Source organism: Macaca mulatta, chromosome 4, assembly GCF_049350105.2.
Source record: "Macaca mulatta isolate MMU2019108-1 chromosome 4, T2T-MMU8v2.0, whole genome shotgun sequence".
Taxonomy (NCBI): Eukaryota; Metazoa; Chordata; class Mammalia; order Primates; family Cercopithecidae; genus Macaca; species Macaca mulatta.
The window spans coordinates 165,390,516-165,415,045 of NC_133409.1; the positions used below are offsets into that span (position 1 = coordinate 165,390,516).

The window sequence follows — 24,530 nt, forward strand, 5'->3', positions numbered from 1 at the left end:
AATGTATATTTGTGGGAAGTCCAGGGTGTTTCCTAAGCCTCCCAATGTGGTGGGCCTTAGCCTCCAAGCTCTGTCTCCCCTGTGGCTTTTTAGGAGAGATCTATAGTAGATCTTACTTCAGTTATATACTTACTCCTTATTTTTAAGGGGGAACCTTTTGGTATATCAGCTGAATGCCATTGTTAACGAGATCTCTAAATTCTGATGGCCCTAAAACTTGAGAGTCTTCAGCATTGTTTTTTCCCCTAGCACGGTACACTGTCTGGTGTCTCTGTTTTCTCAACTCCATAGCAGCTGCTGCGTAAGGCTTAGGTGGTCTTGCTATGAGTATGTACAGCCTGTCCGCTCACTGGACACTCCCATGTGGATTTCTGGGAGACCCTCTCTGCACAGTTCCCTACTCTCCAGTGCCCTGGATTCTGATTTCTTCCTGCTCTGTGTTACTTGACTTTGGGTGTCTGTTCAAGGTCTGAAAATGTTCTTAGACAGAGAGCTGGGTAATCGTAGGGCTCACCTTGTGAGTTTTTGTGCTGTTTTCCACTGTCTGAAAGCAGTAGCCTCATATTTTTTCTCCAGTCTTATAGTTGTTTACAGTAGAAGGGCTGATCTGGTCCCAGTTATTCCATCCTAACTGGAGGCCTCTTTTTGGGGAACTTTAGAAACAATTCTAAAGTTTTTGAAAATGTCCCTGAAAACAAATTCTGAAAAAGAATTTATTTTAGTAATTTCATATTTTAATAAAGGGAAGGTGGGGTGGAGTAACTTCAACAGGCATTAAATTTATTCTAAAGCATAATATTTAAAACATTTGGTACTCGTACGGAAGTATAAAGATACATCATTAGAGGAAGGGAGGAATAAAGACTCTTGGAAGTTAGTATGGTTTAGTATGTGGTAACAGTGGCTTCTCAATCATTGAGGAAAGGATGGCTTATTTAAGAGATTACCTTAGGTTATAAACAGGCTAACCATTTGGAAAACAGTGAAGCTGAATCCTTTATTTACTCCTGCATCATAACTAATTTCAGATGGGAGTCAAGATTAGACATACTGAAATAAAAGCGACAGTATCAAAATATGGGTAAAACTTATTTTTTATGGTCTCAGAATGATAGGACTATAAATAAGGCACAAGTTATTTTCTGTATTACAAAATACACCATCAAAAAAGTGAATGAGTTTAATCAACTGGCAAAAAATAGTTGTATTTCAACTGTTGTATCATATCACATCACTCTTACTGGTTTAAAAAAATTAGCTCTCATTTAAATTAATTTTAGTTGAAACTTTGTTTTGGCTAGGAGTATGTTATATTGGGCTTATGGGAGGCCTCAGTGATTTGAATTGAAGCTATTATATACTATAATGTGTTTTCTTAAAGTAAAAACCATTTGTGGTGGTGTATTGCTCTAAGTTGTATATTCATAATATTAATGCTTTTCTTTTAAGAACCTTCAACAACTAGTACTGCTTCAAATTATCCAGATGTGTTAACAAGGCCTTCTCTTCATCGGAGCCATCTGAATTTCTCCATGTTGGAATCCCCTGCATTACACTGTCAGCCATCTACATCCTCGGCATTCCCAATTGGCAGTTCGGGATTTTCCCTTGTAAAGGAAATTAAAGATTCTACCTCTCAGCATGATGATGATAACATCTCAACTACCAGTGGTTTTTCTTCAAGAGCTTCTGATAAAGGTATTCTTGACATGTGGTAGTACATAATTTGGGTAGTAAAATTAAATTTTATGGGATTTTTTTTTTTCCTGACTTGGATATAATTTTCGTATTTACAAAAATCTAGGATCTTGTATTGGTGTTATTACTATGGATTATGTAATTTTGTTTCAGATATAACTGTTTCAAAGAACACTTCATTGCCACCTCTGTGGTCCCCAGAAGCTGAACGTTCTCACTCACTCTCGCAGCACACTGCCACCAGCTCAAAAAAACCAGCATTCAACTTGTCTGCCTTTGGAACACTTTCCCCTGTGAGTACTAACTGGGTTGGATTTAATCACATTAGTCTTGAGTGTTTATTGCATATATATATATATATATATATATATTTTTTTTTTTTTTTTTTTTTGAGACAAGAGTCTTTCTCTGTTGCCCAGGCTTCAGTGCAGTGGCACCATCTTAGCTCCCTGCAACCTCCACCTCCTGGGTTCATATGACTTATAATTTATCATTGTGTTTCTGTGCAGTCACTTGGGAGTTCTTCAGTCCTTAAAACCAGTCAGCTTGGAGACTCTCCTTTTTATCCTGGAAAAACAACATACGGTGGGGCAGCGGCTGCTGTAAGACAGTCTAAACTACGAAATACACCTTATCAGGTAGGTTCCAATAGAAGGGTTGATGACCTTTTTTTTTTTTTTCCACTTTAACTGGATAATAAATTACTTTGTGCTCAAAAAAATAGTTTTGATTTATTTTTTATTTTTCTTTTATTTATTTATTTTTGAGATAGTCTTGGCTCTGTCGCCCAGGCTGGAGTACGGTGGCACGATCTCGGCCCATACTGCAACCTCTGCCTCTTGGTTTCAAGCGATGCTCCTGCCTCAGCCTCCCAAGTAGCTGGGAGTACAGGCACACGCCACCACGCCCAGCTAATTTTTCGTATTTTTAGTAGAGACAGGTTTCACTATGTTGGCCAGGATCATCTCGATCTCTTGACCTTGTGATCCCCCATCCTTGGCCTTTCAAAATGTTAGGATTACAGGCGTGAACCACTGCGCCTGGCCAGTAGTTTTGATTTAATATTATTCTTTGGGAAAATAACAGCTATAGGTTATATTTTTTTCATTTAGCATATGTAGACATTATTTAGACCTATGTGAATGTTTTATGTATTAGATATGTGTGTGTATCTCAAGAAATGTGATTTTTTTAAAATGAGGTATAAATTACACATATTAAAATTTACCATTGTTTTATAGTATTTGAGTTTTAACAAAACACATTATTATGTATATAACCACTTCTGCAATCAAATATTGATCAGACATTTTCATCACCCCAGAACATTACCTTATGTATCTCTTGAGTCAATCCTTCCTCCTCCTACCACCCTCTGGCAACCACTGATCTGTTTTCTTTCTCTGTAGTTTTGGCTTCTCCAGAATGTCATATACATTTAGTCATATGTAGCCTTTTGATTCTGGCTTATTCTGCTAAGCATAATGCATTTGAGATTCATCTGTTTTTGCATCTTTTAATAGTTCCTTTTTATTGCTGAGTAGTATGGTTAATACAGTTGGTTTATTATTCACTAGTGAAAAGACACTGAGTTGTTTCCAGTTTCTGACAATTATGAATGAAGCTGCTATGAATGTTTTTTGTGAGCATTCATTTTCATCTCTAGGGTAAATACAAATACCTAGGAGTTGAATTGATGGGTCATATGGTAAGTAAGTATTCAGTAAACTTTATAATAAACTGCCAAACCATTTTCCAGAGTGGCTGGTACCAGGTTTCGTTCTGACTAGTAATGTAAGAGTTGCTGTGCATCCTTGTCAGCACTTGGTGGTGTCAGGTTTTTTTGTTTGTTTTTGCTATTCTAGTAGGCATGTAGTGGTAACCCCAACTTGTGATTTTAATTTGTACTTCCCTAGTGACTAATGATGTTGAGTGTCTTTTCAGGTGTTTATTGGTGCTTGTTTGCTATCAGCCCATCTTTTGGTGAAATATCTTCTTTGATGAAGTCTCTGTTCAAATCTTCCACCCGTTTTAAAATTGGGTTATTTTCTTATTAATAAATTTTGAGAGAGTTCATTTTTCAGGGTACAAATACTTTGTTATATGTTTTGCAAATATTTTCTCCCATTCTGTGGTGTATATTAATAGTGTCTTTTGAAGAACAGATTTTTTTTTTTTCCCCCTGAGCCAGAGTCTTGTGCTGTCGCCCAGGATTGAGTGCAGTGGTGCACTCTCCACCTCCTGGATTCAAGCAATTCTCTGCCTCAGCCTTCTGAGTAGCTGGGATAACAGGTGCCTGCCACCATACCTGACTGATTTTTGCGTTTTTAGTAGAGATGGAGTGTCTCACCATCTTAGCCAGGCTGGTCTCAAACTCCTGACCTCGTGATCCACCTGCCTCGGCCTCCCAAAGTGCTGGGATTACAGGCATGAGCCACCGCGCCCGGCCAGAAGTTTTACTTTTGTTGACATCTTTTGTGTGTGCGTGTGTGTGTGCGCGCGTGTGTGTGTATTGTTAATGGTTTCATGCTTTTGATGTCGTATCTGAGACATTTTTACTTAATCCCATGTCACAAAGATTTTCTCGTATGTTTTCTTCTACAAATTTTACAGTTTTAGGTTTTAATGTATGCCTATGATTGATTTTGAATAAATTTTTGTGTGTGGTATGGGGTATTGGTCAAGGTTCATTTTATTTTCTAAATTAAAAAGTTTTTTTTAAAAAATTAAAGATGGGAGTCTTACTGTGTTGCTCAGGCTGATCTTGAACTCCTGGGCTCAAGCAGTCCTCCTGCTGCAGCCTCCCAAAGTGCTGAGATTACAGGTATGCCTGGCCGAGGTTTTTTTTTTTTTTTTTTAAACATATGGGTGTGCAATTGTTCTAGTGTTATTTGTTAAAAAGACTGTTCATTGAATAGCTTTTGCACCATCATTGTTTTGTGTTTTTGTTTTGAGACAGGGCCTTGCTCTGTCACACAGGCTGGAGTGCAGTGGCACGATCATGGCTCACTGCAACCAGAACCTTCTGGGCTCAAGTGATCCTCCCACTTTAGCCTCCTTATAAGTACCGCGCGCTAACCGATTGCGCCACTGGAGCCACAAATGCCCACTTTAGCCTCATGAGAGCTGGGACCACAGGCGTGCGCCACCATTCCCAGCTAATTTTTTTTTTTTTTTTTTTTTTTGGTAGCAATGGTCTCACTAAGTTGCCTAGGCTGATGTTGTACTCCTGGGCTCAAGCGATCCTCCTGTGTTGGCCTCCCAAAGTGTTCGGATTACAAGCATGAACCACCATGCCCAGCCTGCACCTTTGTTGAAATCTGGTTCACATGGCTTTATTTCTGGACTTTTGACCTGCGCCGCCGCCGCCACCCATTGATCTATGTATCTTTCCTTTTGCCAACACTGCGTCTTTCCTTTTGCCAACACTGCACTGTCTTGATTGCTGTAGGCTTCCGGTAGGTCTTAAAATTAGGTGATAAGAGTAGTCCAACTTTGTTCTTTTTTCAAGCCTGTTTTGGCTGTTTTAGGTCCTTTGCTTTTCTATAAAAATCTGAAACTGGCTTGTTTCTACAGTCTGCTAGGATTTTGATTGGAATTGCTTTTTTAATTTTTGAGATGGAATCTTGCTCTGTCACCCAGGCTGAAGTGCTGTGGCATGATGTTGTTACACTGCAACCTCCACCTCCCGGGTTCAAGCAATTTTCCTGCCTCAGCCTCTCGAGTAGCTGGGACTACAGGCACACACCACCATGCCCTGCTAATTTTTGTATTTTTAGTAGAGACGAGGTTTTACCATGTTGGCCAGGCTGGTCTCGAACTCCTGACCTCTGGTATTACAGGTATGAGCCAGCATGCCCAACCATGATTGAGATTGCATTTGAGTCTAAAGACCAATTTGGTGAGAATAGGCATCTTAACAAAAATAGAGTCTTCCAAACCATGAACATGGTGTATCTTCCCATTTAGGTGGTTTATAAATTTTTTTCATCAATGTTTTGTAGTGTTCAGCATTCAGATCTTGAACATATTTTGTTAGACTTTTGTTATTTGGTATTAGTCAAGAATATGTAGCCTGAATAGTCTTATCTTTTCAATGAATTGAGTTCATAATTTAAAATAGGTTCCAGCAAAGAAGCTTCAGGCTCAGATAGCTTCCCTGGTGAATCTTACCAAACATTTTAGAAAGAAATAATACCAATTCTACACAAACTCTTATGTATAGTAGGAGAGTAGGGAACACTTCCCCCAGTACCTTTTATGAGGCCAACATTATTATCCCGAGACCAAAATCAGACGAAGACATTGGAAGACAGCAACAGACTATTATTTCTCATGGATTATAGACACAAACCTTCTCAACAAAAATATTTGTAAATGGAATCCAACAAATTTAAAAAGGAAGCTGCATCATGATCAAGTGGGGTTTATCCTGGGAAGGCAAGGTTGACTCAACATTTGAAAATTAATGGGATTGGGACGGGTGTGGTGGCTCATGCCTGTGTTCCCAGCACTTTGAGAGGCCTTAGATCACCTGAGGTCAGGAGTTCGAGACCAGCCTGGCCAGCATGGTGAAACCCCATCTCTACTAAAAATACAAAAATCAGCTGGATGCAGTGGCGCATGCCTGTAATCCCAGATACTCGGGAGGCTGAGGCAGGAGAATTGTTTGAACCTGGGAGTCGGAGGTTGCAGTGAGCCGAGATTACGCCACTGCACTACAGCCTGGGCAACAGAGTGAGACTCCCATCTCAAAAAAAAAAAAAAAATTGGATTTACCATGTAAACAATCTAAAGAGTACTATATGAACATCTCTATAGATATATAAAATATTTTTTTAAAAATCCAACATTTACTCATGATACAAATTTTCAACAAACCTAGGAATAGATGAGATCCTTCTACCTGATAAAGTGCATCCACAAAAAAATCATCTGGCATCATACTTAATGGTGTGAGGAAGCGAGCAAGGATGCCTGCAATCACTGCTACTGTTTAACATCATACCGCAGGTGCTAGCCAGTGCAGTAGGCACAAAAATCAAGACATGCAGATTGGAAAGGGTATTATTCCTGTAATGTTATTCCTAGACACAGATAACTTGCTTATCTACATAGAAAATCCAAAGAAACTACAAAAAAAGCTACCACAACTAATAAGTGAGTTTAACAGGGTCACAGGATACACTGCGTGAGCCACTGTGCCCAGCCTGTTATATTAACTTCTGAGAAACAAGTCATTAGTATTAAAATTTTAGGTTTTCGTTGCAGTAGAATCTACCATCTCTTTGTTTAGCCATCTTAGAATTTACTCTAATTGAATGTTATTTAATGCTTAGGTTAACTGATATCTTAATTCAGTTTTTATTAATTTAATGTTCTTTGATTTAAATATTATAGATAAATGGATCTAAGGTAATACTAGAACTTTTTATCAATTGCCCCATTTACCCCATGTGACATAACTGGTAGACTTTTTTTTTTTTTTGAGATGGAGTCTCACTCTGTTATCCAGGCTGGAGTGCAATGGCGCAATCTCAGCCCACTGCAACCTCCACTTCTGGGTTTAAGTGATTCTTCTGCCTCAGCCTCCTGAGTAGCTGGGAGTACAGGTGCCCGCGAGCACGCCCAGCTAATTTTTGTATTTTTAGTGGAGATGGAGTTTCACCATGTTGGCCTGGCTGGTCTTGAACTACTGACCTCAGGTGATCTACCCGCCTCAGCCTCCCAAAGTGCTGGGATTAGAGACATGAGCCACTGCACCTGGCCCAGACTTTTCTTTAGAATGGTGCATGCTGTCTTATCATTCTTTTGTTGTTGTAAAGGTAATTTCTCAGAGAATTGGATTTCCAATAAAGGCATGAAGAAAAAAATTGAACTTTTAATGACCCTACCCAGAGATAAATTGCTGTTAACGCATTAAATCTTGTTTTACTTTGGACATCCATTCTATCTTGTAAATATTTTCATTGTGTGAAATATGTGCCTTAGATTTTGTGTTACAATAAATAATACAGGGTTTACTTTACAGGCACCAGTTAGAAGACAAATGAAAGCTAAGCAACTCAGTGCACAATCTTATGGTGTGACCAGTTCAACGGCTCGGCGAATATTGCAGTCTTTAGAGAAGATGTCAAGCCCTTTAGCGGTAAATTTTTAAAATCAAAATTAATACAGGAGTGTAACAAAACCTAGTATTATTGAAAAATCTTAATTTTGTTGTTTTTTCAACATTAACAGGATGCAAAAAGAATTCCATCCATTGTTTCTTCTCCTCTGAATTCTGTAAGTTGAAATTTAAACCTTTTAAAAAGATATTGTTCATACAAAAATTAGCTGGGTGTGGTGGCGCACGCCTGTAGTCCCAGCTACTTGGGAGGCTGAGGTAGGAGAATCGCTTGAACCTGAGAGGCAGAGGTTGCAGTGAGTTGAGATTGCACCACTGCACTCCAGCCTGGGCAACAGAGTGAGACTCCGTCTCAAAAAGAAAAAAAAAAGTTATTTTTCATAACTCCCCATCTATTCTAATAGTATTTTTATTTTTCAGCCTCTTGATAGGAGTGGGATAGATATCACAGATTTTCAGGCCAAAAGAGAAAAGGTAAGACTTGTTTAGCATTTAGTTATTTAAACTCTCTGTAATTTTGTTGTGTTTAAAGTTCACAAGTATACAAATTGGATTTAGTTTAGACATTAGTGAACATGTTTGAAAAGTAATTTTTTTTTTTTTTTTGAGGCTTAGTCTAGCTCTGTCATCCAGACTGGTATGCAGTGGCGCCATCTTGGCTCACTGCAACCTGTGGCTCCCAGGTTCAAGTGATTCTTGTGCCCCAGCCTCCCTAGTAGCTGAGATTACAGGCACGTGCTGTCTTGCCCCACTAATTTTTGTATTTTTAGTAGAGGCAGGGTTTCGCCATTTTAGCCAGGCTGGTCTCTGAGCTCAGGCTGGTCCTAAGCTCAGGTGATCTGCCTACTTTGGCCTCCCAAAGTGCTGGGACTAAGGTGTGAGCCACTGTGCCTGACCCCGAAAAATAATATTCTTTTACTTGGACATTTTACTCTATTCTTCAGGCCTCAGGACTATATTGTATATGTAGTAGACACTCATCCAATTTTTTTTTTTTTGGACTATTCAGCATTTCCATCTTCAGGATCTTGACAGAGTTTATGGCTTACTCTTACCTTTTGATAAATAAAAATAGGAGTGATCAGCCAGGTGCAGTGGCTTACACCTGTAATCCTAGCACTTTGGGAGGCCTGGGCCAGTGGATCACTTGAGGTCAGAAGTTCAAAACCAGCCTGGACAACATGGTGAAACCCTGTCTCTACTAAAAATACAAAAAAAAAATTAGCCAGGTGTAGTGGCGTCCACCTGCAATCTCAGCTACTCTGGAGGCTGAGGCAGGAGAATCACCTGAACCTGGGAGTAGGAGGGTGCAGCAAGCTGAGGTTGCGGCACTGCACTGCAGCCTGGGAGACAAAGTGAGACTCTATCTCAAAAAAAAAAAAAAGAAAAGAAAAAATAGTTCAGTAAACTAAAGTCCTCATTGCACATCATCATCTTTGTATACTTTCCTCATTAACCAAATTTTTGTGAAATTTATTGTGTATAGTAGAATTTCAGTTAGGCACATCTCTCATCAGCCAAACAAAATACTGTTCCAAGATAGTGGAACTAATAAAGTTGATCATTATATCTTGCTGCCCTTTTAATATATCCTGTTTGCTTAAAATTAACTTCGGAGGTTACTGTGCGAAAAAATACAATGTTTGATAGTTTGAGTTAAAGAGGTATCTTTTGTTAGTTTATTTATAGCTGGTTAAGCATCCTTCAAGGAAAACAGACTGTTGGATTTTTCTTTTTCTTTTTTTTTGAGACAGTCTCTTGCTCTGTCACCCAGGCTGGAGTGTGCAGTGGCGCAGTCTCAGCTCACTGCAACCTCCGTCTTCCGCTCAAGCAATTCTTCTGCCTCAGCCTCCTGGGTAGCTGTGACTATAGGCGCCTGTCACCATGCCTGGGTAATTTTTTGTATTTTTAGTAGAGATGGGGTTTCACCATATTAGCTAGGATAGTCTCAATCTCTTGACCTCGTGATCCGCCCGCCTCAGCCTCCCAAAGTGCAGGGATTACAGGCATGAGCCACTGTGCCCGGCCTGGATTTTTCTTTTGAAAGCATTTCTTATAATACCAAGTTCCTCAAAAGTAATTATTTAAATTATAATTTTATGAATTAATTGTAATGACTAAGATATTGATAAATTATCTGTAATGAAATTCTGATGCAGAGAAAGCTAATATTGAACTTTTTATTGGAAGAGTGTTGCTTCTCAATTTTTAGAATTACCTAGACATTTGTAATTAGGCAAGAAGGAATCTATTACTAGCTTCTATGATGGGATTAATTTAAGCTACTAGCTTTTCTCAATCCCTTATTTGTATCAAGTTATTTTATAATAAGAGGTGAAATTTTAAAATTATGTCATAATGTAAGTTCTTATCAGTAACAGTTTTACTAATGGTTGAGTATAGTATCCATAAAAGTTTATTAATGGGTGCTAAGAAATAAAAAGCCAGAATACAGTATCATAGCTCATGTTTCACAGATGTTATCAGAACAGTCTGCAAAATAGCCTCTCTTATTGAGTTGTATGTAAGGTCACATTTGTGAAGAGGTTTTAGGGAAGTGTTAGTAACTAGACAGAGGCTTTGCCCTGGAAACCAACGTTGTTCACAGCTGCTGCTGAGTGAAAGGACCCTATTCATAGGATTACAGTCTTTGGACAGAGTTAGAAGCTTCTGGCTTTATAGTGGTTTTATACCAACAAGCTTTTTACTATGTTTCAGTTTAGCAAAGGACTATTGTTAACAAAACACTTGGTGTACTTATATAATAAATTGAGTTCATTTTACAGTTTGAAAGTCTTAACAGTGATTTACCATTTAGACTTACGTTGTAAGATTTTTGGTTTGGCTTGGTATTTAAATAACAATGGGAGAAATAACATGGAGAGGGATTTGGTCACATTTTTGGGAATTGAAATATTTTCATAGCTAGTTTTTTTGTTTGTTTTGGGAGACTGACTCTTGCTTTGTCTCCCAGGCTGGAGTGTGGTGACACAATCTTGGCTCACTGAAACCTCTGCCTCCTGGGTTCAAACCATTCTCCTGCCGCAGCCTCCTAAGTAGCTGGGATTACAGGCACATGCCACCATGCCTGGCTGATTTTTACATTTTTAGTAGAGACAGTTTCACCATGTTGGCCAGGCTGGTCTCGAACTCCTGACCTCAAATGATCCACCTGCCTCGGCCTCCCACGTTGCTGGGATTACAGGCATGAGCCACCACGCCTGGCCCATAGCTAGTTTTAAAATATCTTATTTGCAGCTCAGGAAATATGGATAGTAATTCAAGGAAAATGTGACAAAAGTACATTTTAGTTCGTGCATTTAAAATTCACTCTGGGCCAGGAACAGTGGGTCATGCCTGTAATCCCAGCACTTAAAGAGGCTGAGGCAGAAGGATTGCTTGAGCTCAGAAGTTTGAGGCCAGTCTGGGCAACACAGCAAGACCTAATCTCCGTTAAAAAAAAAAAAAAAAGCCAGGCGAGGTGTCTCATATCTGTAATCTCAGCACTTTGGGAGGTTGAGGCAGGCAGATTGCTTGAGCCGAGGAGTGTGAGACCAGCCTGGGCAACATGGCGAGACCCTGTCTCTACAAAAAATACCAAAAAAATTAGTCAGGTATGGTGGCGCATGCCTGTCTACACAGGAGGCTGTGGTGGAAGGATCACCCAGGTCTTGGCTACAGTGAGCTGTGGTCTGGGTGACAGAGCAGGAGTCCGTCTTTTAAAAAAAAAAATTTTTTTTTTTTTTAAATTAATTAACTCTGTAAAAGCTTAGATTTGTAGTGCTGCTTTGAATATAGTTCCATTTTGTATGCATGCATGTGTGTAAAAAGTCATTAAGTCTGGAATGAAATACAGTGTATCCATGAAACCAATTTTAGAATTATGTGTGTGTATATTTATGTACATATATGTATATAAATAGATACATACCTTAGATTCCATTATTATCAGTTTTTCCTCTTGTTTGTATCTACTGTATATTTCTCTAGGAAATACTCTTGGTCTTTAGGTCACATTAGCTATTGTCGAAATTTAGTTATGAATTATTGATTTATACGAAAATAAATGTCTTTGATTTCTGTTCACCTGTCAGGTGGATTCTCAGTATCCTCCTGTTCAGAGACTTATGACCCCAAAGCCAGTTTCCATAGCAACAAATCGAAGTGTTTATTTTAAACCATCGCTGACTCCATCTGGTGAATTTAGGAAGACTAATCAAAGAATAGATAAAAAGTGCAGTGTGAGTATGTGTATATTTCTACCAGTCTTTGAATATTGATTAGAATGAGTAAGATTAAATAATGTTAAATATAACTACCATTGCATTCTAGCAACTGTATAACGCATTAAGGTTGTGAATTAGTGATGATTATGAATTGGTATACTTTTAAAATAGCTGTCACCTTGATCAAATCTTTCTTTTTTTTTTTAAGATGGAGTCTCACTCTGTCGCCCAGGGTGGAGTGCAATGGCATGCATGGTCTCAGCTCACTGTAGCCTCTGCCTCCTGGGTTCAAGTGATTCTCCTGCCTCAGCCTCCTGAGTAGCTGGGACTACAGGCATGTGCCACCTCACTCAGCTAATTTTTGTATTTTTAGTAGAGACAGGGTTTCACCACGTTGGCCAGGCTGGTCTCAAACTCCTGACCTCAAGTGGGCCACCTGCTTAGGCCTCCCAAAGTGCTGAGATTACAGGTGTGAGCCACTGCGCCTAGCCGCTACCTTGATCAGATCTTAAGTTAGTGTTGACTAGTAAACTCTAGCATATACTCATTGTTTAGGTTTAATAATTTTGCTGGATTTGCTTTATCTGTTTCTTGCGTGTGGCATTGTTGAACTATCTGAAAGTAAATTTCAGACATTATCTTTTGAACCCTAAGTACTTTGATATGCATCTCCTAAGTACTTTGTCCTGTATTATCCCATCTAAGAAAATTAATTCTAATTCCTTAAAACTATCTAATATCCAGTTCATATTGAAATGTTTTTCATAATTGCTTTTTTGAACCAGGACTCAGCAAGGTTCAGATACTGCTTTTGGTTTTGTTTTTCCATACCTCAAACCCTCACCCTGGCCACATTGGATTCTGTTTCTTGAGATAATTCACATATCATGCAAAGTTTAAATCATACATATTTAAAGTTTTCAATTCAGTGGTTTTAGCATGTTTGGAAAACACTTTATAAATAAAGTGGTGTCTGTGAGTTGTTCAACTGTTCGGCCATCATAATGGTAAATTTTAGAACGTTTGTATTGCCATCTCTCCCACCCTTCGAAAATCTACCCATACCCACTAGTAGCCACTTAGCATAATGTTTTCAAGGTTCATTCGCGTTGTAGTATGTATGAGTACTTCATTTTTTCCCTTTTTATGGCTGAATAATATTTCATTGTAAGAATATACTAGATTTTGTAGATATTTCATTGTATGGATATACTAGATTTTGTTTTATACATTAATCAGTTGAGGGACATTGGGGTGGTTTTTACTTTTTGGCTATAATGAATAATGCTCCTATCAACATTTATGTGTGTGTTTTTTTGTTTGTTTGTTTGTTTGTTTTGTGGACATGTTTTTATTTCTCTTGGATTTATACCTAGAAATAGAATTGCTGGATCTTAGGTTTTTGAAGAGACCAGGCCAGTTTTCTTATAAAAAATGTCCCATAATCTGGGTTTGTCTGTTTTTTTGTGTCATTTAACTTGTGTTTTTGTTTACTTAACACCTTACTGTTTATGCCTTTACTTACATTTAATCTCATTTCTAACAACTCAATTTATTGAAAACCTTGAAACTTAGAAAGATTAGTACAGTGATTGCCCATGTATTTCTTTATGTTGATTGACCAGTCATTAACATTTTGTCATATTCGCTTTATCTCCCTCCATAGTTTTAAGTTCACATTAAATTTTTGAAAAATATTTTGAATATAAGGTGGTCACGGTGGCTCGTGCCTGTAATCCCAGTGCTTTGAGAGGCTCAGGCAGAAGGATCAGTTGAGGCCAGGAGTTCAATACTAGCCCAGGCACCATAGTGAGACCTTGTCTCTAGAGGAAATTAAAAAAATTAGCCAGATGTGGTGGTGCTTGTCTGTAATCCTAGCAAGGCAGGAGGCTGAGGTAGGAGAATCATGTGACAGCCCAGGAGTTTGAGGCTGAAGTGAACTATGATTGCACCACTGTACTCCAGCTTGGGTGACAGAGTAAGACCCTGACTCACACACATTCTCTCTCTCTCTCTATATATATATATACACACACACACACACATATATATATATTTGGCTATAATGAATAATGCTCCTATGAACATTTATGTGTGTTTTGTTTTTGTTTTTTTTGTTTTGTGGGCATGTTTTTATTTCCCCTGGATTTATACCTAGAAATAGAATTGCTGGATCATAGGATATATAGCCAGTATATATATATATATATACACACACACACACACATATTTCATATAGATACACACATATATACATATTTCATATATATATTTTTTGAGCATATTGGACTTTTACAGATTTGCAAGAAAAATTTCGTGAACTTCACATTTTACTACATTTGTTGTATCTTTTTCTCTGTGTTCTTATAAACGAGTTCCCTTACGTAATGCATAACAGTGATCAAACCCAGAAATTTAACATTTGCAGAACACTAGTCTACAGATTCTATTTACATGTTGTCAGTTGGCCCCAAAGAAAAAATTCTAACATCATGTCTTGCATTTAGTCGTCATGTCTCTTCATCTCCTTTAGTCTAGAACAGTTCCTTTTGTTTTTTGTTTTTGTTGTTTTGTGTTTCACAACTGATAATTTTGAAGTATAGAAGCCAATTATTTTGTAGAATGTTCTGTAGTTTTATGATTGATGTTTCCTCCTGATTAGATTTCAGTTACGTACTTTTGGCTGTGAAAACCATTGAGGGAGTGTGCTGAGCTGTTCTCACTGTTCAGAAGGCACTGGCTACCAGTTTGTCCCATTCCTGGCAGTGTGGTTATTACATAAAGTGGTGTCTGTGAGGATTCTCTACTATAAAATTACTACTTTACCTTTCATAATGAATAAGTATCTTGTGGGAAGGAAACTTCCCAATTATATTCTTTTCAGCCACTAATGTTAGCATTATTGATGATTCTTGCCTGTATCTTTTTGAGCACTTAATTGGTTTTTGATATTATAAGATAATTCAGGCTCTTCACATGCATTTCCTGCCCCAGCCCTGTAATCAGCCGTTTTTCTAAGGAGTCTTGATTCCTTTCAGTGGACATATTAATTATTTAAGTTGCAGAGAGGCATTTCGAAAGGAATATCTTTGTATATTTGGTTGCACAATTAGCAGGACAAAAAGAGGGATAAGTAAAAGTAATTTTGTGATTAGGTTAGTGAGTGTATTGTCTATATACTACCATTTTGTTAAAATAATGGTTGTGCTCACTGACATTTTTTATGTATAATCTCACCATAACTCTTGGTTACCATTCAGAAGTCAGGGTATAATTTCAAATTTCAGGATTCATTAACTAAAAAGCCATCAAATTCCTGATTCTAAATATTAAAATTAGTAGGGAGCAAGGTGGTATTAAGAAAATTACAACAAATAAGCAAATGTAAATATGTGTGTATTTCCCCCGCAGACTGGATATGAAAAAAATACGACACCTGGACAAAATAGAGAACAACGAGAAAGGTACTGTCATTTTTTATACAGCTATACTTCTTTATATTTAACTTGTAAGGTCTGTATTTGATTTACATGTACGTTTTTGAAGATTAAAATCAAAGAACAGAAACTTTATACAAAAATCTAAGATTTTAGAATCACATTTGCCTGTATATATATATATTTTTTACTTGTTAGCAGTTCTAGTTAACAAGTTATGGACCAGAATAATATATCAATTGTTTTAATTTTCTTTTTATTTGCCAGTGGCTTTTCATATCCAAATTTCAGTTTGCCTGCAGCCAATGGTTTATCTTCTGGAGTAGGTGGTGGAGGTGGCAAGATGAGACGAGAAAGAACACGCTTTGTTGCTTCTAAATCTCCGGAGGAGGAGGTAGGGTTGTATACTCATATATTCTTGAGGTTTATTTAAAAAGCACTGGTGTGGTGGTGGTTAGGGGAGACCTGTAGGGGTGGGGTTCGAGGAGACCCAGAGCAAAGTTAATCTGCTATTGAATCAGTTCTTTCAAAATGTATGCTGAAAACCTAACCTAGTACCTTAAATTTCATGGGTATCGTTGAACAAAACAAAACTACCCGTACTTTTTCAAATAAGGGAATTGCAATTAAAATTATTTGAGCCTTGGTATTACTGTATAGTTTTGTCTGTTTGTAAAACATATGTAAATAAGTTCATGAATAGGATAAATGCTATATGTATTCTTCTTTTTTTAAGATACAGTCTCGCTCTGTCACTCAGGCTGGAGTGCAGTGGTGCAGTCTCGGCTCACTGCAACGTCTGCCTCCTGGGTTCGGGCGATTCTTGTGCCTCAGCCATGCAAGTAGCTGGGACTATAGGCATGTGCCACCATACCTGGCTAATTTTTGTATTTTTTGTAGAGATGGGGTTTCACCATGTTGGCCAGGCTGGGTCAAACCCGTGCCGTCAAGTGATCCACGTGCCTCAGCCTCGCAAAGTGCTGGGATTATAGGCGTGAGCCACTGTGCCCTGCCCGTATTCTTCTTACTTGCCTATTTCTCCTTTTTTGGTGTTGTATTGTGAAAGGTAACTGTAAGTTTTTTAATTTCACTGCTTATATATTTATCCAGTTTGTAGATTTACCATAATCTATTCTGCCATCAGGATACATTTTGGTAGATTTCTAATACACATTAAAGTGAATATGCACTTTTCTGTCTGCAGATGTGCGATATTTTCTCTGGAGTATTTGTCTAGGAATGGAATTGTTGGGATTATAGGGGATGATCCACATCTTCAGCTTTATTAGATGTTGCCATGTTTTCTCTTCAAGGTAGTTTTGCAGTTCAGTATTTCCACCATATGACAATAGGTAGATCTTGGGCCGTCCTTCTGTGTGTTTTTTTGATATTTGAGTTTTCTCTTGATCCATTTTTTTCCTATGGGGTGATTTCCTGTGGGGAAGTATACATATATAATTCTTGTATGTATATTAAGAAATATGTATGTGTATGTATATATAATTTATTGTTAGAAAAAGTTCTCTATATATTCTGACCATAAATGTTTGGAAAAGGTAGGGACAAATTTAAGATTGATTACATTAACCTTTCTGTCTATATATTGTTCTTTTTTCTAACTACTTTGAGTTGAATGCAAGTCTCATTTTAGTTTTATTATAAATGCATTTCAGCCTAGCTTAACCATTTGAGTTTTGATACGTGGTCCTTGCATTTGTCATTTGTTTCTAATTAAAATTTCACAGGTGACTCCCTTATTGACCCATGAGTTTTAGGAGTATATTTTTAGCTTTTTAAACATGCTTTTCTCTTTATGTTGACAGAAACAAAATCATGTTTTGGTTGAAGTTGTTGGATGTCTTAGATTTCTTCATGCCTATTGGTATTTTGCTCTTCAGGCTTAGAGTGGAATGCCTTGCATTATTTTTATCTCTGCTTCTCCTAGTTAGCAGTACTATAGCTCACCAGAATTATGACTTCCTTGGCAGTTTTCACTTTCTGCCATATACATTGACTTGCAATGAGATTTGGGATTATGTTAGTAGACTTGGCTCGATTGCTGGTCTGGGGGCTCTGTCTTTCCCTTAGTCTCTGTTTCTCGCTCTACTAGAGTGTTGTGAAGGGAGGGGATGTATTACTATATATCATTGTCTGGAAAGGAAATATCTTGAATGCCATTGATCATACAAACAGTATATAAATTTTGTAGATTCTGTAGCAAACCAATTTTCTTTTGTTATTAAAGCTCTTTATTATATTTAAGAAATGGGTTGGCAGCCGGGTGCAGTGGCTCACGCCTGTAATCCCAGGACTTTGGGAGGCCGAGGCGGGCAGATCAAGAGGTCAAGAGATCGAGACCATCCTGGCCAACATGATGAAACCCTGTCTGTACTAAAAATACAAAACTTAGCTGGGCGTGATGGCACACGCCTGTAGTCCCAGCTACTCGGGAGGCTGAGGCAGGAGAATCACTTGAACCCCGGAGGTGGAGGTTGCAGTGAGCCGAGATCGCACCAGTGTACTCCAGCTTGGCAGCAGAGTGAGACTCTGTCTCAAAAACAAAACAAAACAAAAACAAAAGAAATGGGCTGTCTTACCTTGTGTAAATAAGGAATTTATTAGGTTGGTACAGAAGTATTTGGGGTTTTGGACCATGACTTTTAAATCATTATAACTAGGCTCAAACACATCTTTATTGAAAAAAACAGGAACCATTACAATCAACACATTTTTGCCAACAAGAAATAAATTTGCTTATTCCTATAGCACAAAAATCTGTGCTTTGGGATTCGACAAGCTCTTGGAAAGCATTTTCTGCATGCTGCTGTTATGGAAGTGTTTTCCCTGCAAAACGTTTTCGAGATGCTTGAAGAAGTGATAGTCAGTTGGCGAGAGGTCAGGTGAATATGGCGGATGAGGCAAAACTTTGTAGCCCAATTTCTTCAACTTTTGAAGCGTTGGTTATGCAGTGTGCCATTGGGTGTTGTTGTGGAGAAGAAGTAGGCCCTTTCTGTTGATCGATGCCAGCTGCGGGCATTGCAGTTTTTGGTGCATCTCATTGATTGCCTGAGGAGACTTCTCAGATGTAGTGGTTTCGCCAGGATTCTGAAAGCTGTAGTGAATTAGACCGGCCGCAGACCACCAGACAGTGACCGTGGCCTTTTTTTGGTGCAAGTTTGGCTTTGGGAAGTGCTTTGAAGCTTCTTCTTGGGTCAGCTACTGAACTGGTTGTCACTGGTTATCGTGTAAAATCCTCTTTTCGTCCCATGTCACAATCCGATAAATGGTTTGTTGTTGTTGCATAGAGTAGGAGAAGACGACACTTCAAAACAATTTTTTTTAATTTCACTCAGCTCAAGACTCCCACTTATTGAGCTTTTTCACCTTTCCAATTTGCTTCAAATGCAGAATGACCATAGAATGGCTAACGTTGAGTTCTTTGGCAATTTCTTGTGAGGTTTGAGGATCAGCTTTGGTGACTGCTGTCAATTGGTCACTGTCAACTTCCAGGGGCTGGCCATTACGCTTCTCATCTTCAAGGCTCTTGTCTCCTTTGCAAACTTTGTTTTTTGTTGTTGTTGTGTGCTTCTTTGGGTGTTTTGTTTTGTTACTGTTTTGAGACAGTCTTGCTCTGTGGACCAGGGTGGAGTACAGTAGCGTGATCCCAGCACACTGCAGCCTCCACCTCCTGGGTTCAAGCTATTTTCCTGCCTCAGCCTCCCGAGGCCTCCGAGCTTCCCCTTTCCTGCCTCACTCTCAGCCATGTGTCACAGGCCCAGCTAATTTTTTGTATTTTTGATGGAGACAGGGTTTCACCATGTTGACCAGGCTGGTCTTGAACTCCTGACCTCAAGTGATCCGACTGCCTCAGCCTCCCAAAGTGCTGGGATTACAGGCGTGAGCCACCATGCCCAGCCTCCTTTGCAAAAACTTCTTGAACCACCACTGCAGTATATGTTCATTAGCAGTTCTGGGCCAAATGCTTTGTTGATGTTGGTGAGTTCTCTTTGCTGCTTTACAATCCATTTTGAACTCGAATAAGAAAATCGCTCAAACTTGTTTTTTGTCTAACATCATTTCCACAGTCTAAAATAATATAAAATAAACAGCAAGTAATAAGTCATCAGCTAAATAACATAAAGCAAGAAATTTGCATTAAAATGATGTATAATATAACCATATTCAAGAATGTATTCCAGTTATCAAGTGGCAAATTATTATAATGCAAAACTGCAATTACATTTGCACCAATCTGATATCTGATTCAAATAGCATGAGCTTATTTTTTTTGACAAGTTTTTACTTTTCCTGGTAAAATCTGTGGCCTGTTTTGTAAAGTTTATCTCTGTATGAGGAAAATACAACTTGGCTTTGTTTGTATAGATATTGCTCATTTCTCTTACCCAACAAAAGGGCTTACTGCCTGATGAGCACAGAACCCATACCATGGCACCAGGTTTTGTTTTGTTTTTTTGAGACAGGGTCTCACTCTATTTGTCGCCCAGGCTGGAGTGCACGATCTTGGCTCACGGCAACCTCCCCCCTCTGAGTTCAAGTGATTCTCATGTCTCAGCCTCCCAAGTAGCTGGGATTTTAGGCACGCATCACCAAGGCCAGCTATTTATTTTTTATTTTTTTATTTTAGTAGAGATGGGGTTTTGCCATGTTGTCCGGGCTGTTCTCGAATTCCTGACCTTAAGTGATCCCCACCTGCCTTGCTTCCCAAAGTGCTGGGATTACAGGTGTGAGTCACTGTGCCCAGCCAGAAAATAATTTTTAGTATACCAGACAATAAGAGCAAAATATTATTAATATTAATAAAACAAACTCTTCAATACAGCAAAGTCATACCAAACATGTATCTGCAAGACAGCTAAAACTAAGCTATAGATAATCAACCTGAGCTTCAGCTTAAGATCTCAGAAGTTTTATTTTTAAAAACTGAAGCTGAAGGTGAAGCCATGCTCCAAAGAATTAAAGAAATCAGTGGCTAACAGGTATTCTTGAACTTACAAGATGGCAGATAAGAAACAGCTTGCTGAAGCCCTCTCCACTTGTAAGATAACAAAGCTGACTGAAATTGGCTGGAACTAATATGACCAACTAGAGTCTGCAGAATGAGCTTGCTGACATCACAGCCCAGATTTCCACATTTCATTCTAACTGCCCCAGAATTTGCACATGTGGCCCATAAAGATGCATGAAGAGACAACTGTGCACGCCCAGGGACTTTTCAGACCTCCTCTTTCCTGCCCCAGAATCTACCCCCTAAACCTTTCCTAATAAACATATTGCCTTAAGGCCAATTTGTGGGGAGACAGATTTGAGCTGGACTCCTGTCTTCCTTGTTGGTTGACTGTAAGTAAAGCTTTCCTTTCTTCAGAAACCTGGTGCCAGCCAAGTTGGGAGGCTCGCTTGAGCCCAGGAGTTTGAGACCAGCCAGGGCAACATGGCAAAACCGCATGTGTACAAAAAAATGACAAAAATTAACCAGGCATGGTGGTCAGCGCCTGTAGTCCCAGCTACCAGGGAGGCTGAAGTGCGAGGATCACCCCAGCCTGGGAGACTCTGTCTTTAAAAAAAAAAAAAAAAAAAAAACTCCTCTTCACTTATGTCTGTATCACCTCCTCCCCTGTCTGGGTCCCTTCTCGTCATTCTGGCCAACTGCCAATTTTGCATCGCAGGATTCTTCACTCAGTCCTTCCCATTGCTGGCTCTGTTCCACCCTGAAGTTATAATGTCCACATTTCTGAGGAAAGAGGTACTAATGTGATGTCGGCCCCAAACTTTCTGCTCACCTTGTGGTTTGTTCGTTTGTTTGTTTGTTTATTTGACAGAGTCTTGCTCTGTCTCCCAGGATGGAGTGCAGTGGTGCAATCTTGGCTCACTGCAACCTCCACCTCCTGAGTTCAAGCAATTCTCCTGCCTCAGCCTCCTGAGTAGCTGGCATTACAAGCATATGCCACCATGCCCAGCTAAATTTTGTATTGTTAGTAGAGATGGGGTTTCACCATATTGGCCAGGCTGGTCTCAAACTCCTGACCTCAAGAGATCCGCCCGCCTTGGCCTCCCAAAGGGCTGGGATTACGGGGGTGAACCACCATACCCAACCCCATCTTGTGTTTTATATCTGTATAGAATAGGTTTAGATACACACTTCTATAGTTATTTGGAATGTAATGCTGCTTGTTTGTATCAGATGTCAGATATGTTCAGACCATGAATCGTTTCTTTGTTCAGTTGTAATTAGTGGGAATTTTTGGTAAAAAATTAAAAGATTGGCCGGTCACCATGGCTCACACCTGTAATCCCAGCACTTTGGGGAGGCTGAGGCCGGCAGATCACGATCTAAGGTCAGGAGTTTGAGACCAGCCTGGCCAACATGGTGAAACCCTGTCTCTACTAAAAACACAAAAATTAGCTGGGTGTGATCCCAGCTGCTTGGGAAGCTGAGGCAGAAGAATCGCTTGAACCTGGGAGGGGGAGGTTGCAGTGAGCTGAGATCACACCACTGCACTCCTGCCTGGGTGATAGATTGAGACTTTGTCTCAAAAAAAAAAAAAAAGATTAAATTATTTTTGTAGGGGCAGTATTTTCATGGGCCTTTGAAAGAGTCAAATGGAAGAGATTTAGTTTTAATGAAATATAAACACATTATGCTAATTTCAATAGTGTTGCTATTTAGCAGGAATGGATGTATTCTGATCCATTAAATTCAGGTTAATAGAACTCTATATGTAAAATTACCCATTTGGAACGATTTTTTTTCTTTTTTGAGACAGAGTCCCGCTCAGTCGCCTAGGCTGGAGTGCAGTGGTGCGATCTTGGCTCACTGCAAGCCCTACCTCCCAGCACTTTTGGAGGCAGAGGTAGGCAGATAACAAGGTCAGGAATTCGAGACCAGCCTGGCCAACACGGTGAAACCCCGTCTCTACTAAAATACAAAAATACCAAAAAAAGCCGGGTGTAGTGGCAGGCACCTGTAGTCCCAGCTACTCGGGAGGCTGAGGCAGGAGAATGGCGTGAACCCAGGAGGCGGAGGTTGCAGTGAGCCAAGATCGCACCACTGCACTCCAGCCTGGGGTAACAAGATCGAAACTCCGTCTCAAAAAGAAAAAGAATTGGTTCAAGGTCAGTAAAATAAGGAACCAGTGTGGACATGAGTGTGCCTTACGGAGTTGGCATGAGAGAGTAGATTATATGGTTGATGTTTTTAGGGTTCTACACTAGAGGTTGAACAGAGAAGAGAAGCTTCCCTACAAAAATAGCCAGATGCGTCTTTTGTTTGCTCCTCCTCCCTCAGTTGATTATGACAAATTTCAAACGTGAAATGTTGAAAGAACTCTGCAGTGGATACACATAGTAGCAGTTAGATTCCAACATTTTGTGTTACATTTGCTTTATCAAAAAAAAAAAAAGATTTACCTGTCCCATCTTTTTTTTGTGGTGCATTTTAAAGATAGTTGAAGACATTAGTACACTTTGCCCCCAAATACTTCAGCATACATAGAATGAAGTAGAGTTAAATATTTGTTGTTTTTTTATAATATAGCAAAATTGACATATAGTGAAATGTTAAATTCTTAGGTGTGCCATTTAATAAATTTGACAAATGCTTACACCTGTGTATTCCAAGCCCCATCAAGATATTTAATATTTCTGTCATCATAGAAATTTCAATTGTCCTCCTTCTCAGTCAGTTGCCATCACCTCCTACCCCAGAGGCAATCACTGTTCTCATTTTTTCCACCACATGTTGGTTTTGCTTGTTCTGCAACTTCATATAGTTACTCACTACATATCCTTTTGTCCCTGGCTGTTGTGAGTAAAGCTACTAGGAACATTCTTGTTCAGGTCTTTTTGTAAATAATTTTTTTCTCTGGGGTAAATACCTGGAAGAAGAGGTGCTAAGTTGTATGTTTAACTTTCTAAGGAGCCATCATACTGTTTTCAAAAGTGTTTGTGCCATTTTATATCCCTCCCAGCAGTGTATGAACATTTTATTTAGTTTGTATCCTTACCAATAGTTGATAGTCATCTTTTAAATTTTAGTCATTCTGGTTTGTGTGTGGTGGTATCTCATTGTAATTTTAATTTGCATTTCCTTGATGACTAATAATATTGTGTTCTTTTTATGTGCTGATTGGCCATTTGTGCATCTTTTTTTGTGAGGTGTCTGTTCAGTTATTATTTTTTTTTTTTCTTTTTTTTTGAGATGGAGTCTTGTTCTGTCACCCAGGCTGGAGTGCAGTGGCATGATCTTGGCTCACTGCAACCCCCGCCTCCCAGGTTCAAGCAACTCTCCTGTGTCAGCCTCCCGAGTAGCTGGGATTACAGGCGGACGCCATCATGCCTGGCTAATTTTTTGTATTTTATTAGAGACAGGGTTTCACCGTGTTGCCCAGGCTGGTCTCAAACTCCTGAGCTCAGGCAACCCATCCGCCTTGGCCTACCAAAGTGCAAGAATTACAGACATGAGCCACTGTGCCTGACCATTCTGTTCAGTTCTTTTGCACTTATAAGAATTGGGTTGTCGTCGTCTTTTTTTTTTTTTTCTTTTTTTGAGACAGTTTTGCTCTTGTTGCCCAGGCTGGAGTGCAGTGGTGTGGTCTCAGCTTACTGCAACCTCCATCTTGCAGGTTGAAGTCTCCCTAGTAGCTGAGATTACAGGTGTGCAACACCACGCCCAGCTAATTTTTTTTGTATTTTTAGTAGAGATGGGTTTCTCCATATTGGTCTGGCTGGTCTCAAACTCTTGACCTAAGGTGATCCACCAGCCTTGGCCTCCCAAAGTGCTGAGATTACAGGCCGTGAGCCACCGTGCCCAGCCAGTTGTCTTCTTACTGTGTTTTAGGAGGTCTTTATAAATTCTTGACCAAGGTATTTTGTCAGATACATGTCTTAACAAATATTTTTTTCCCAGTCTGACTTGCCTGTTCATTTTCTTAATGATATCCTTTGATTGGCCTATGTTGTAAATTTTTTGATACCTGGATTTTTTTTTCTAATATTTTTATTCTTTGTGTCCTAAGAAAAATTTGC

At 39.1% G+C, this 24,530-nt stretch overlaps 1 protein-coding gene across 3 annotated transcripts in view; it reads left to right on the top strand.

The window, feature by feature from the left end:
- NUP153 (nucleoporin 153) overlaps positions 1-24,530 on the top strand; it is a 101,808-nt gene that overhangs the window by 42,420 nt on the left and 34,858 nt on the right. For 2 of the 3 annotated variants that reach the window (XM_015135559.3, NM_001261594.1), the window contains 9 exon segments: positions 1,450-1,698; positions 1,852-1,991; positions 2,208-2,336; positions 7,730-7,846; positions 7,939-7,983; positions 8,246-8,299; positions 11,920-12,066; positions 15,463-15,515; positions 15,756-15,882. In XM_015135559.3, the coding sequence (XP_014991045.3) occupies positions 1,533-1,698; positions 1,852-1,991; positions 2,208-2,336; positions 7,730-7,846; positions 7,939-7,983; positions 8,246-8,299; positions 11,920-12,066; positions 15,463-15,515; positions 15,756-15,882 (978 nt within the window). In that variant the 5' untranslated portion in view covers positions 1,450-1,532. 3 annotated transcript variants of the gene reach the window in all.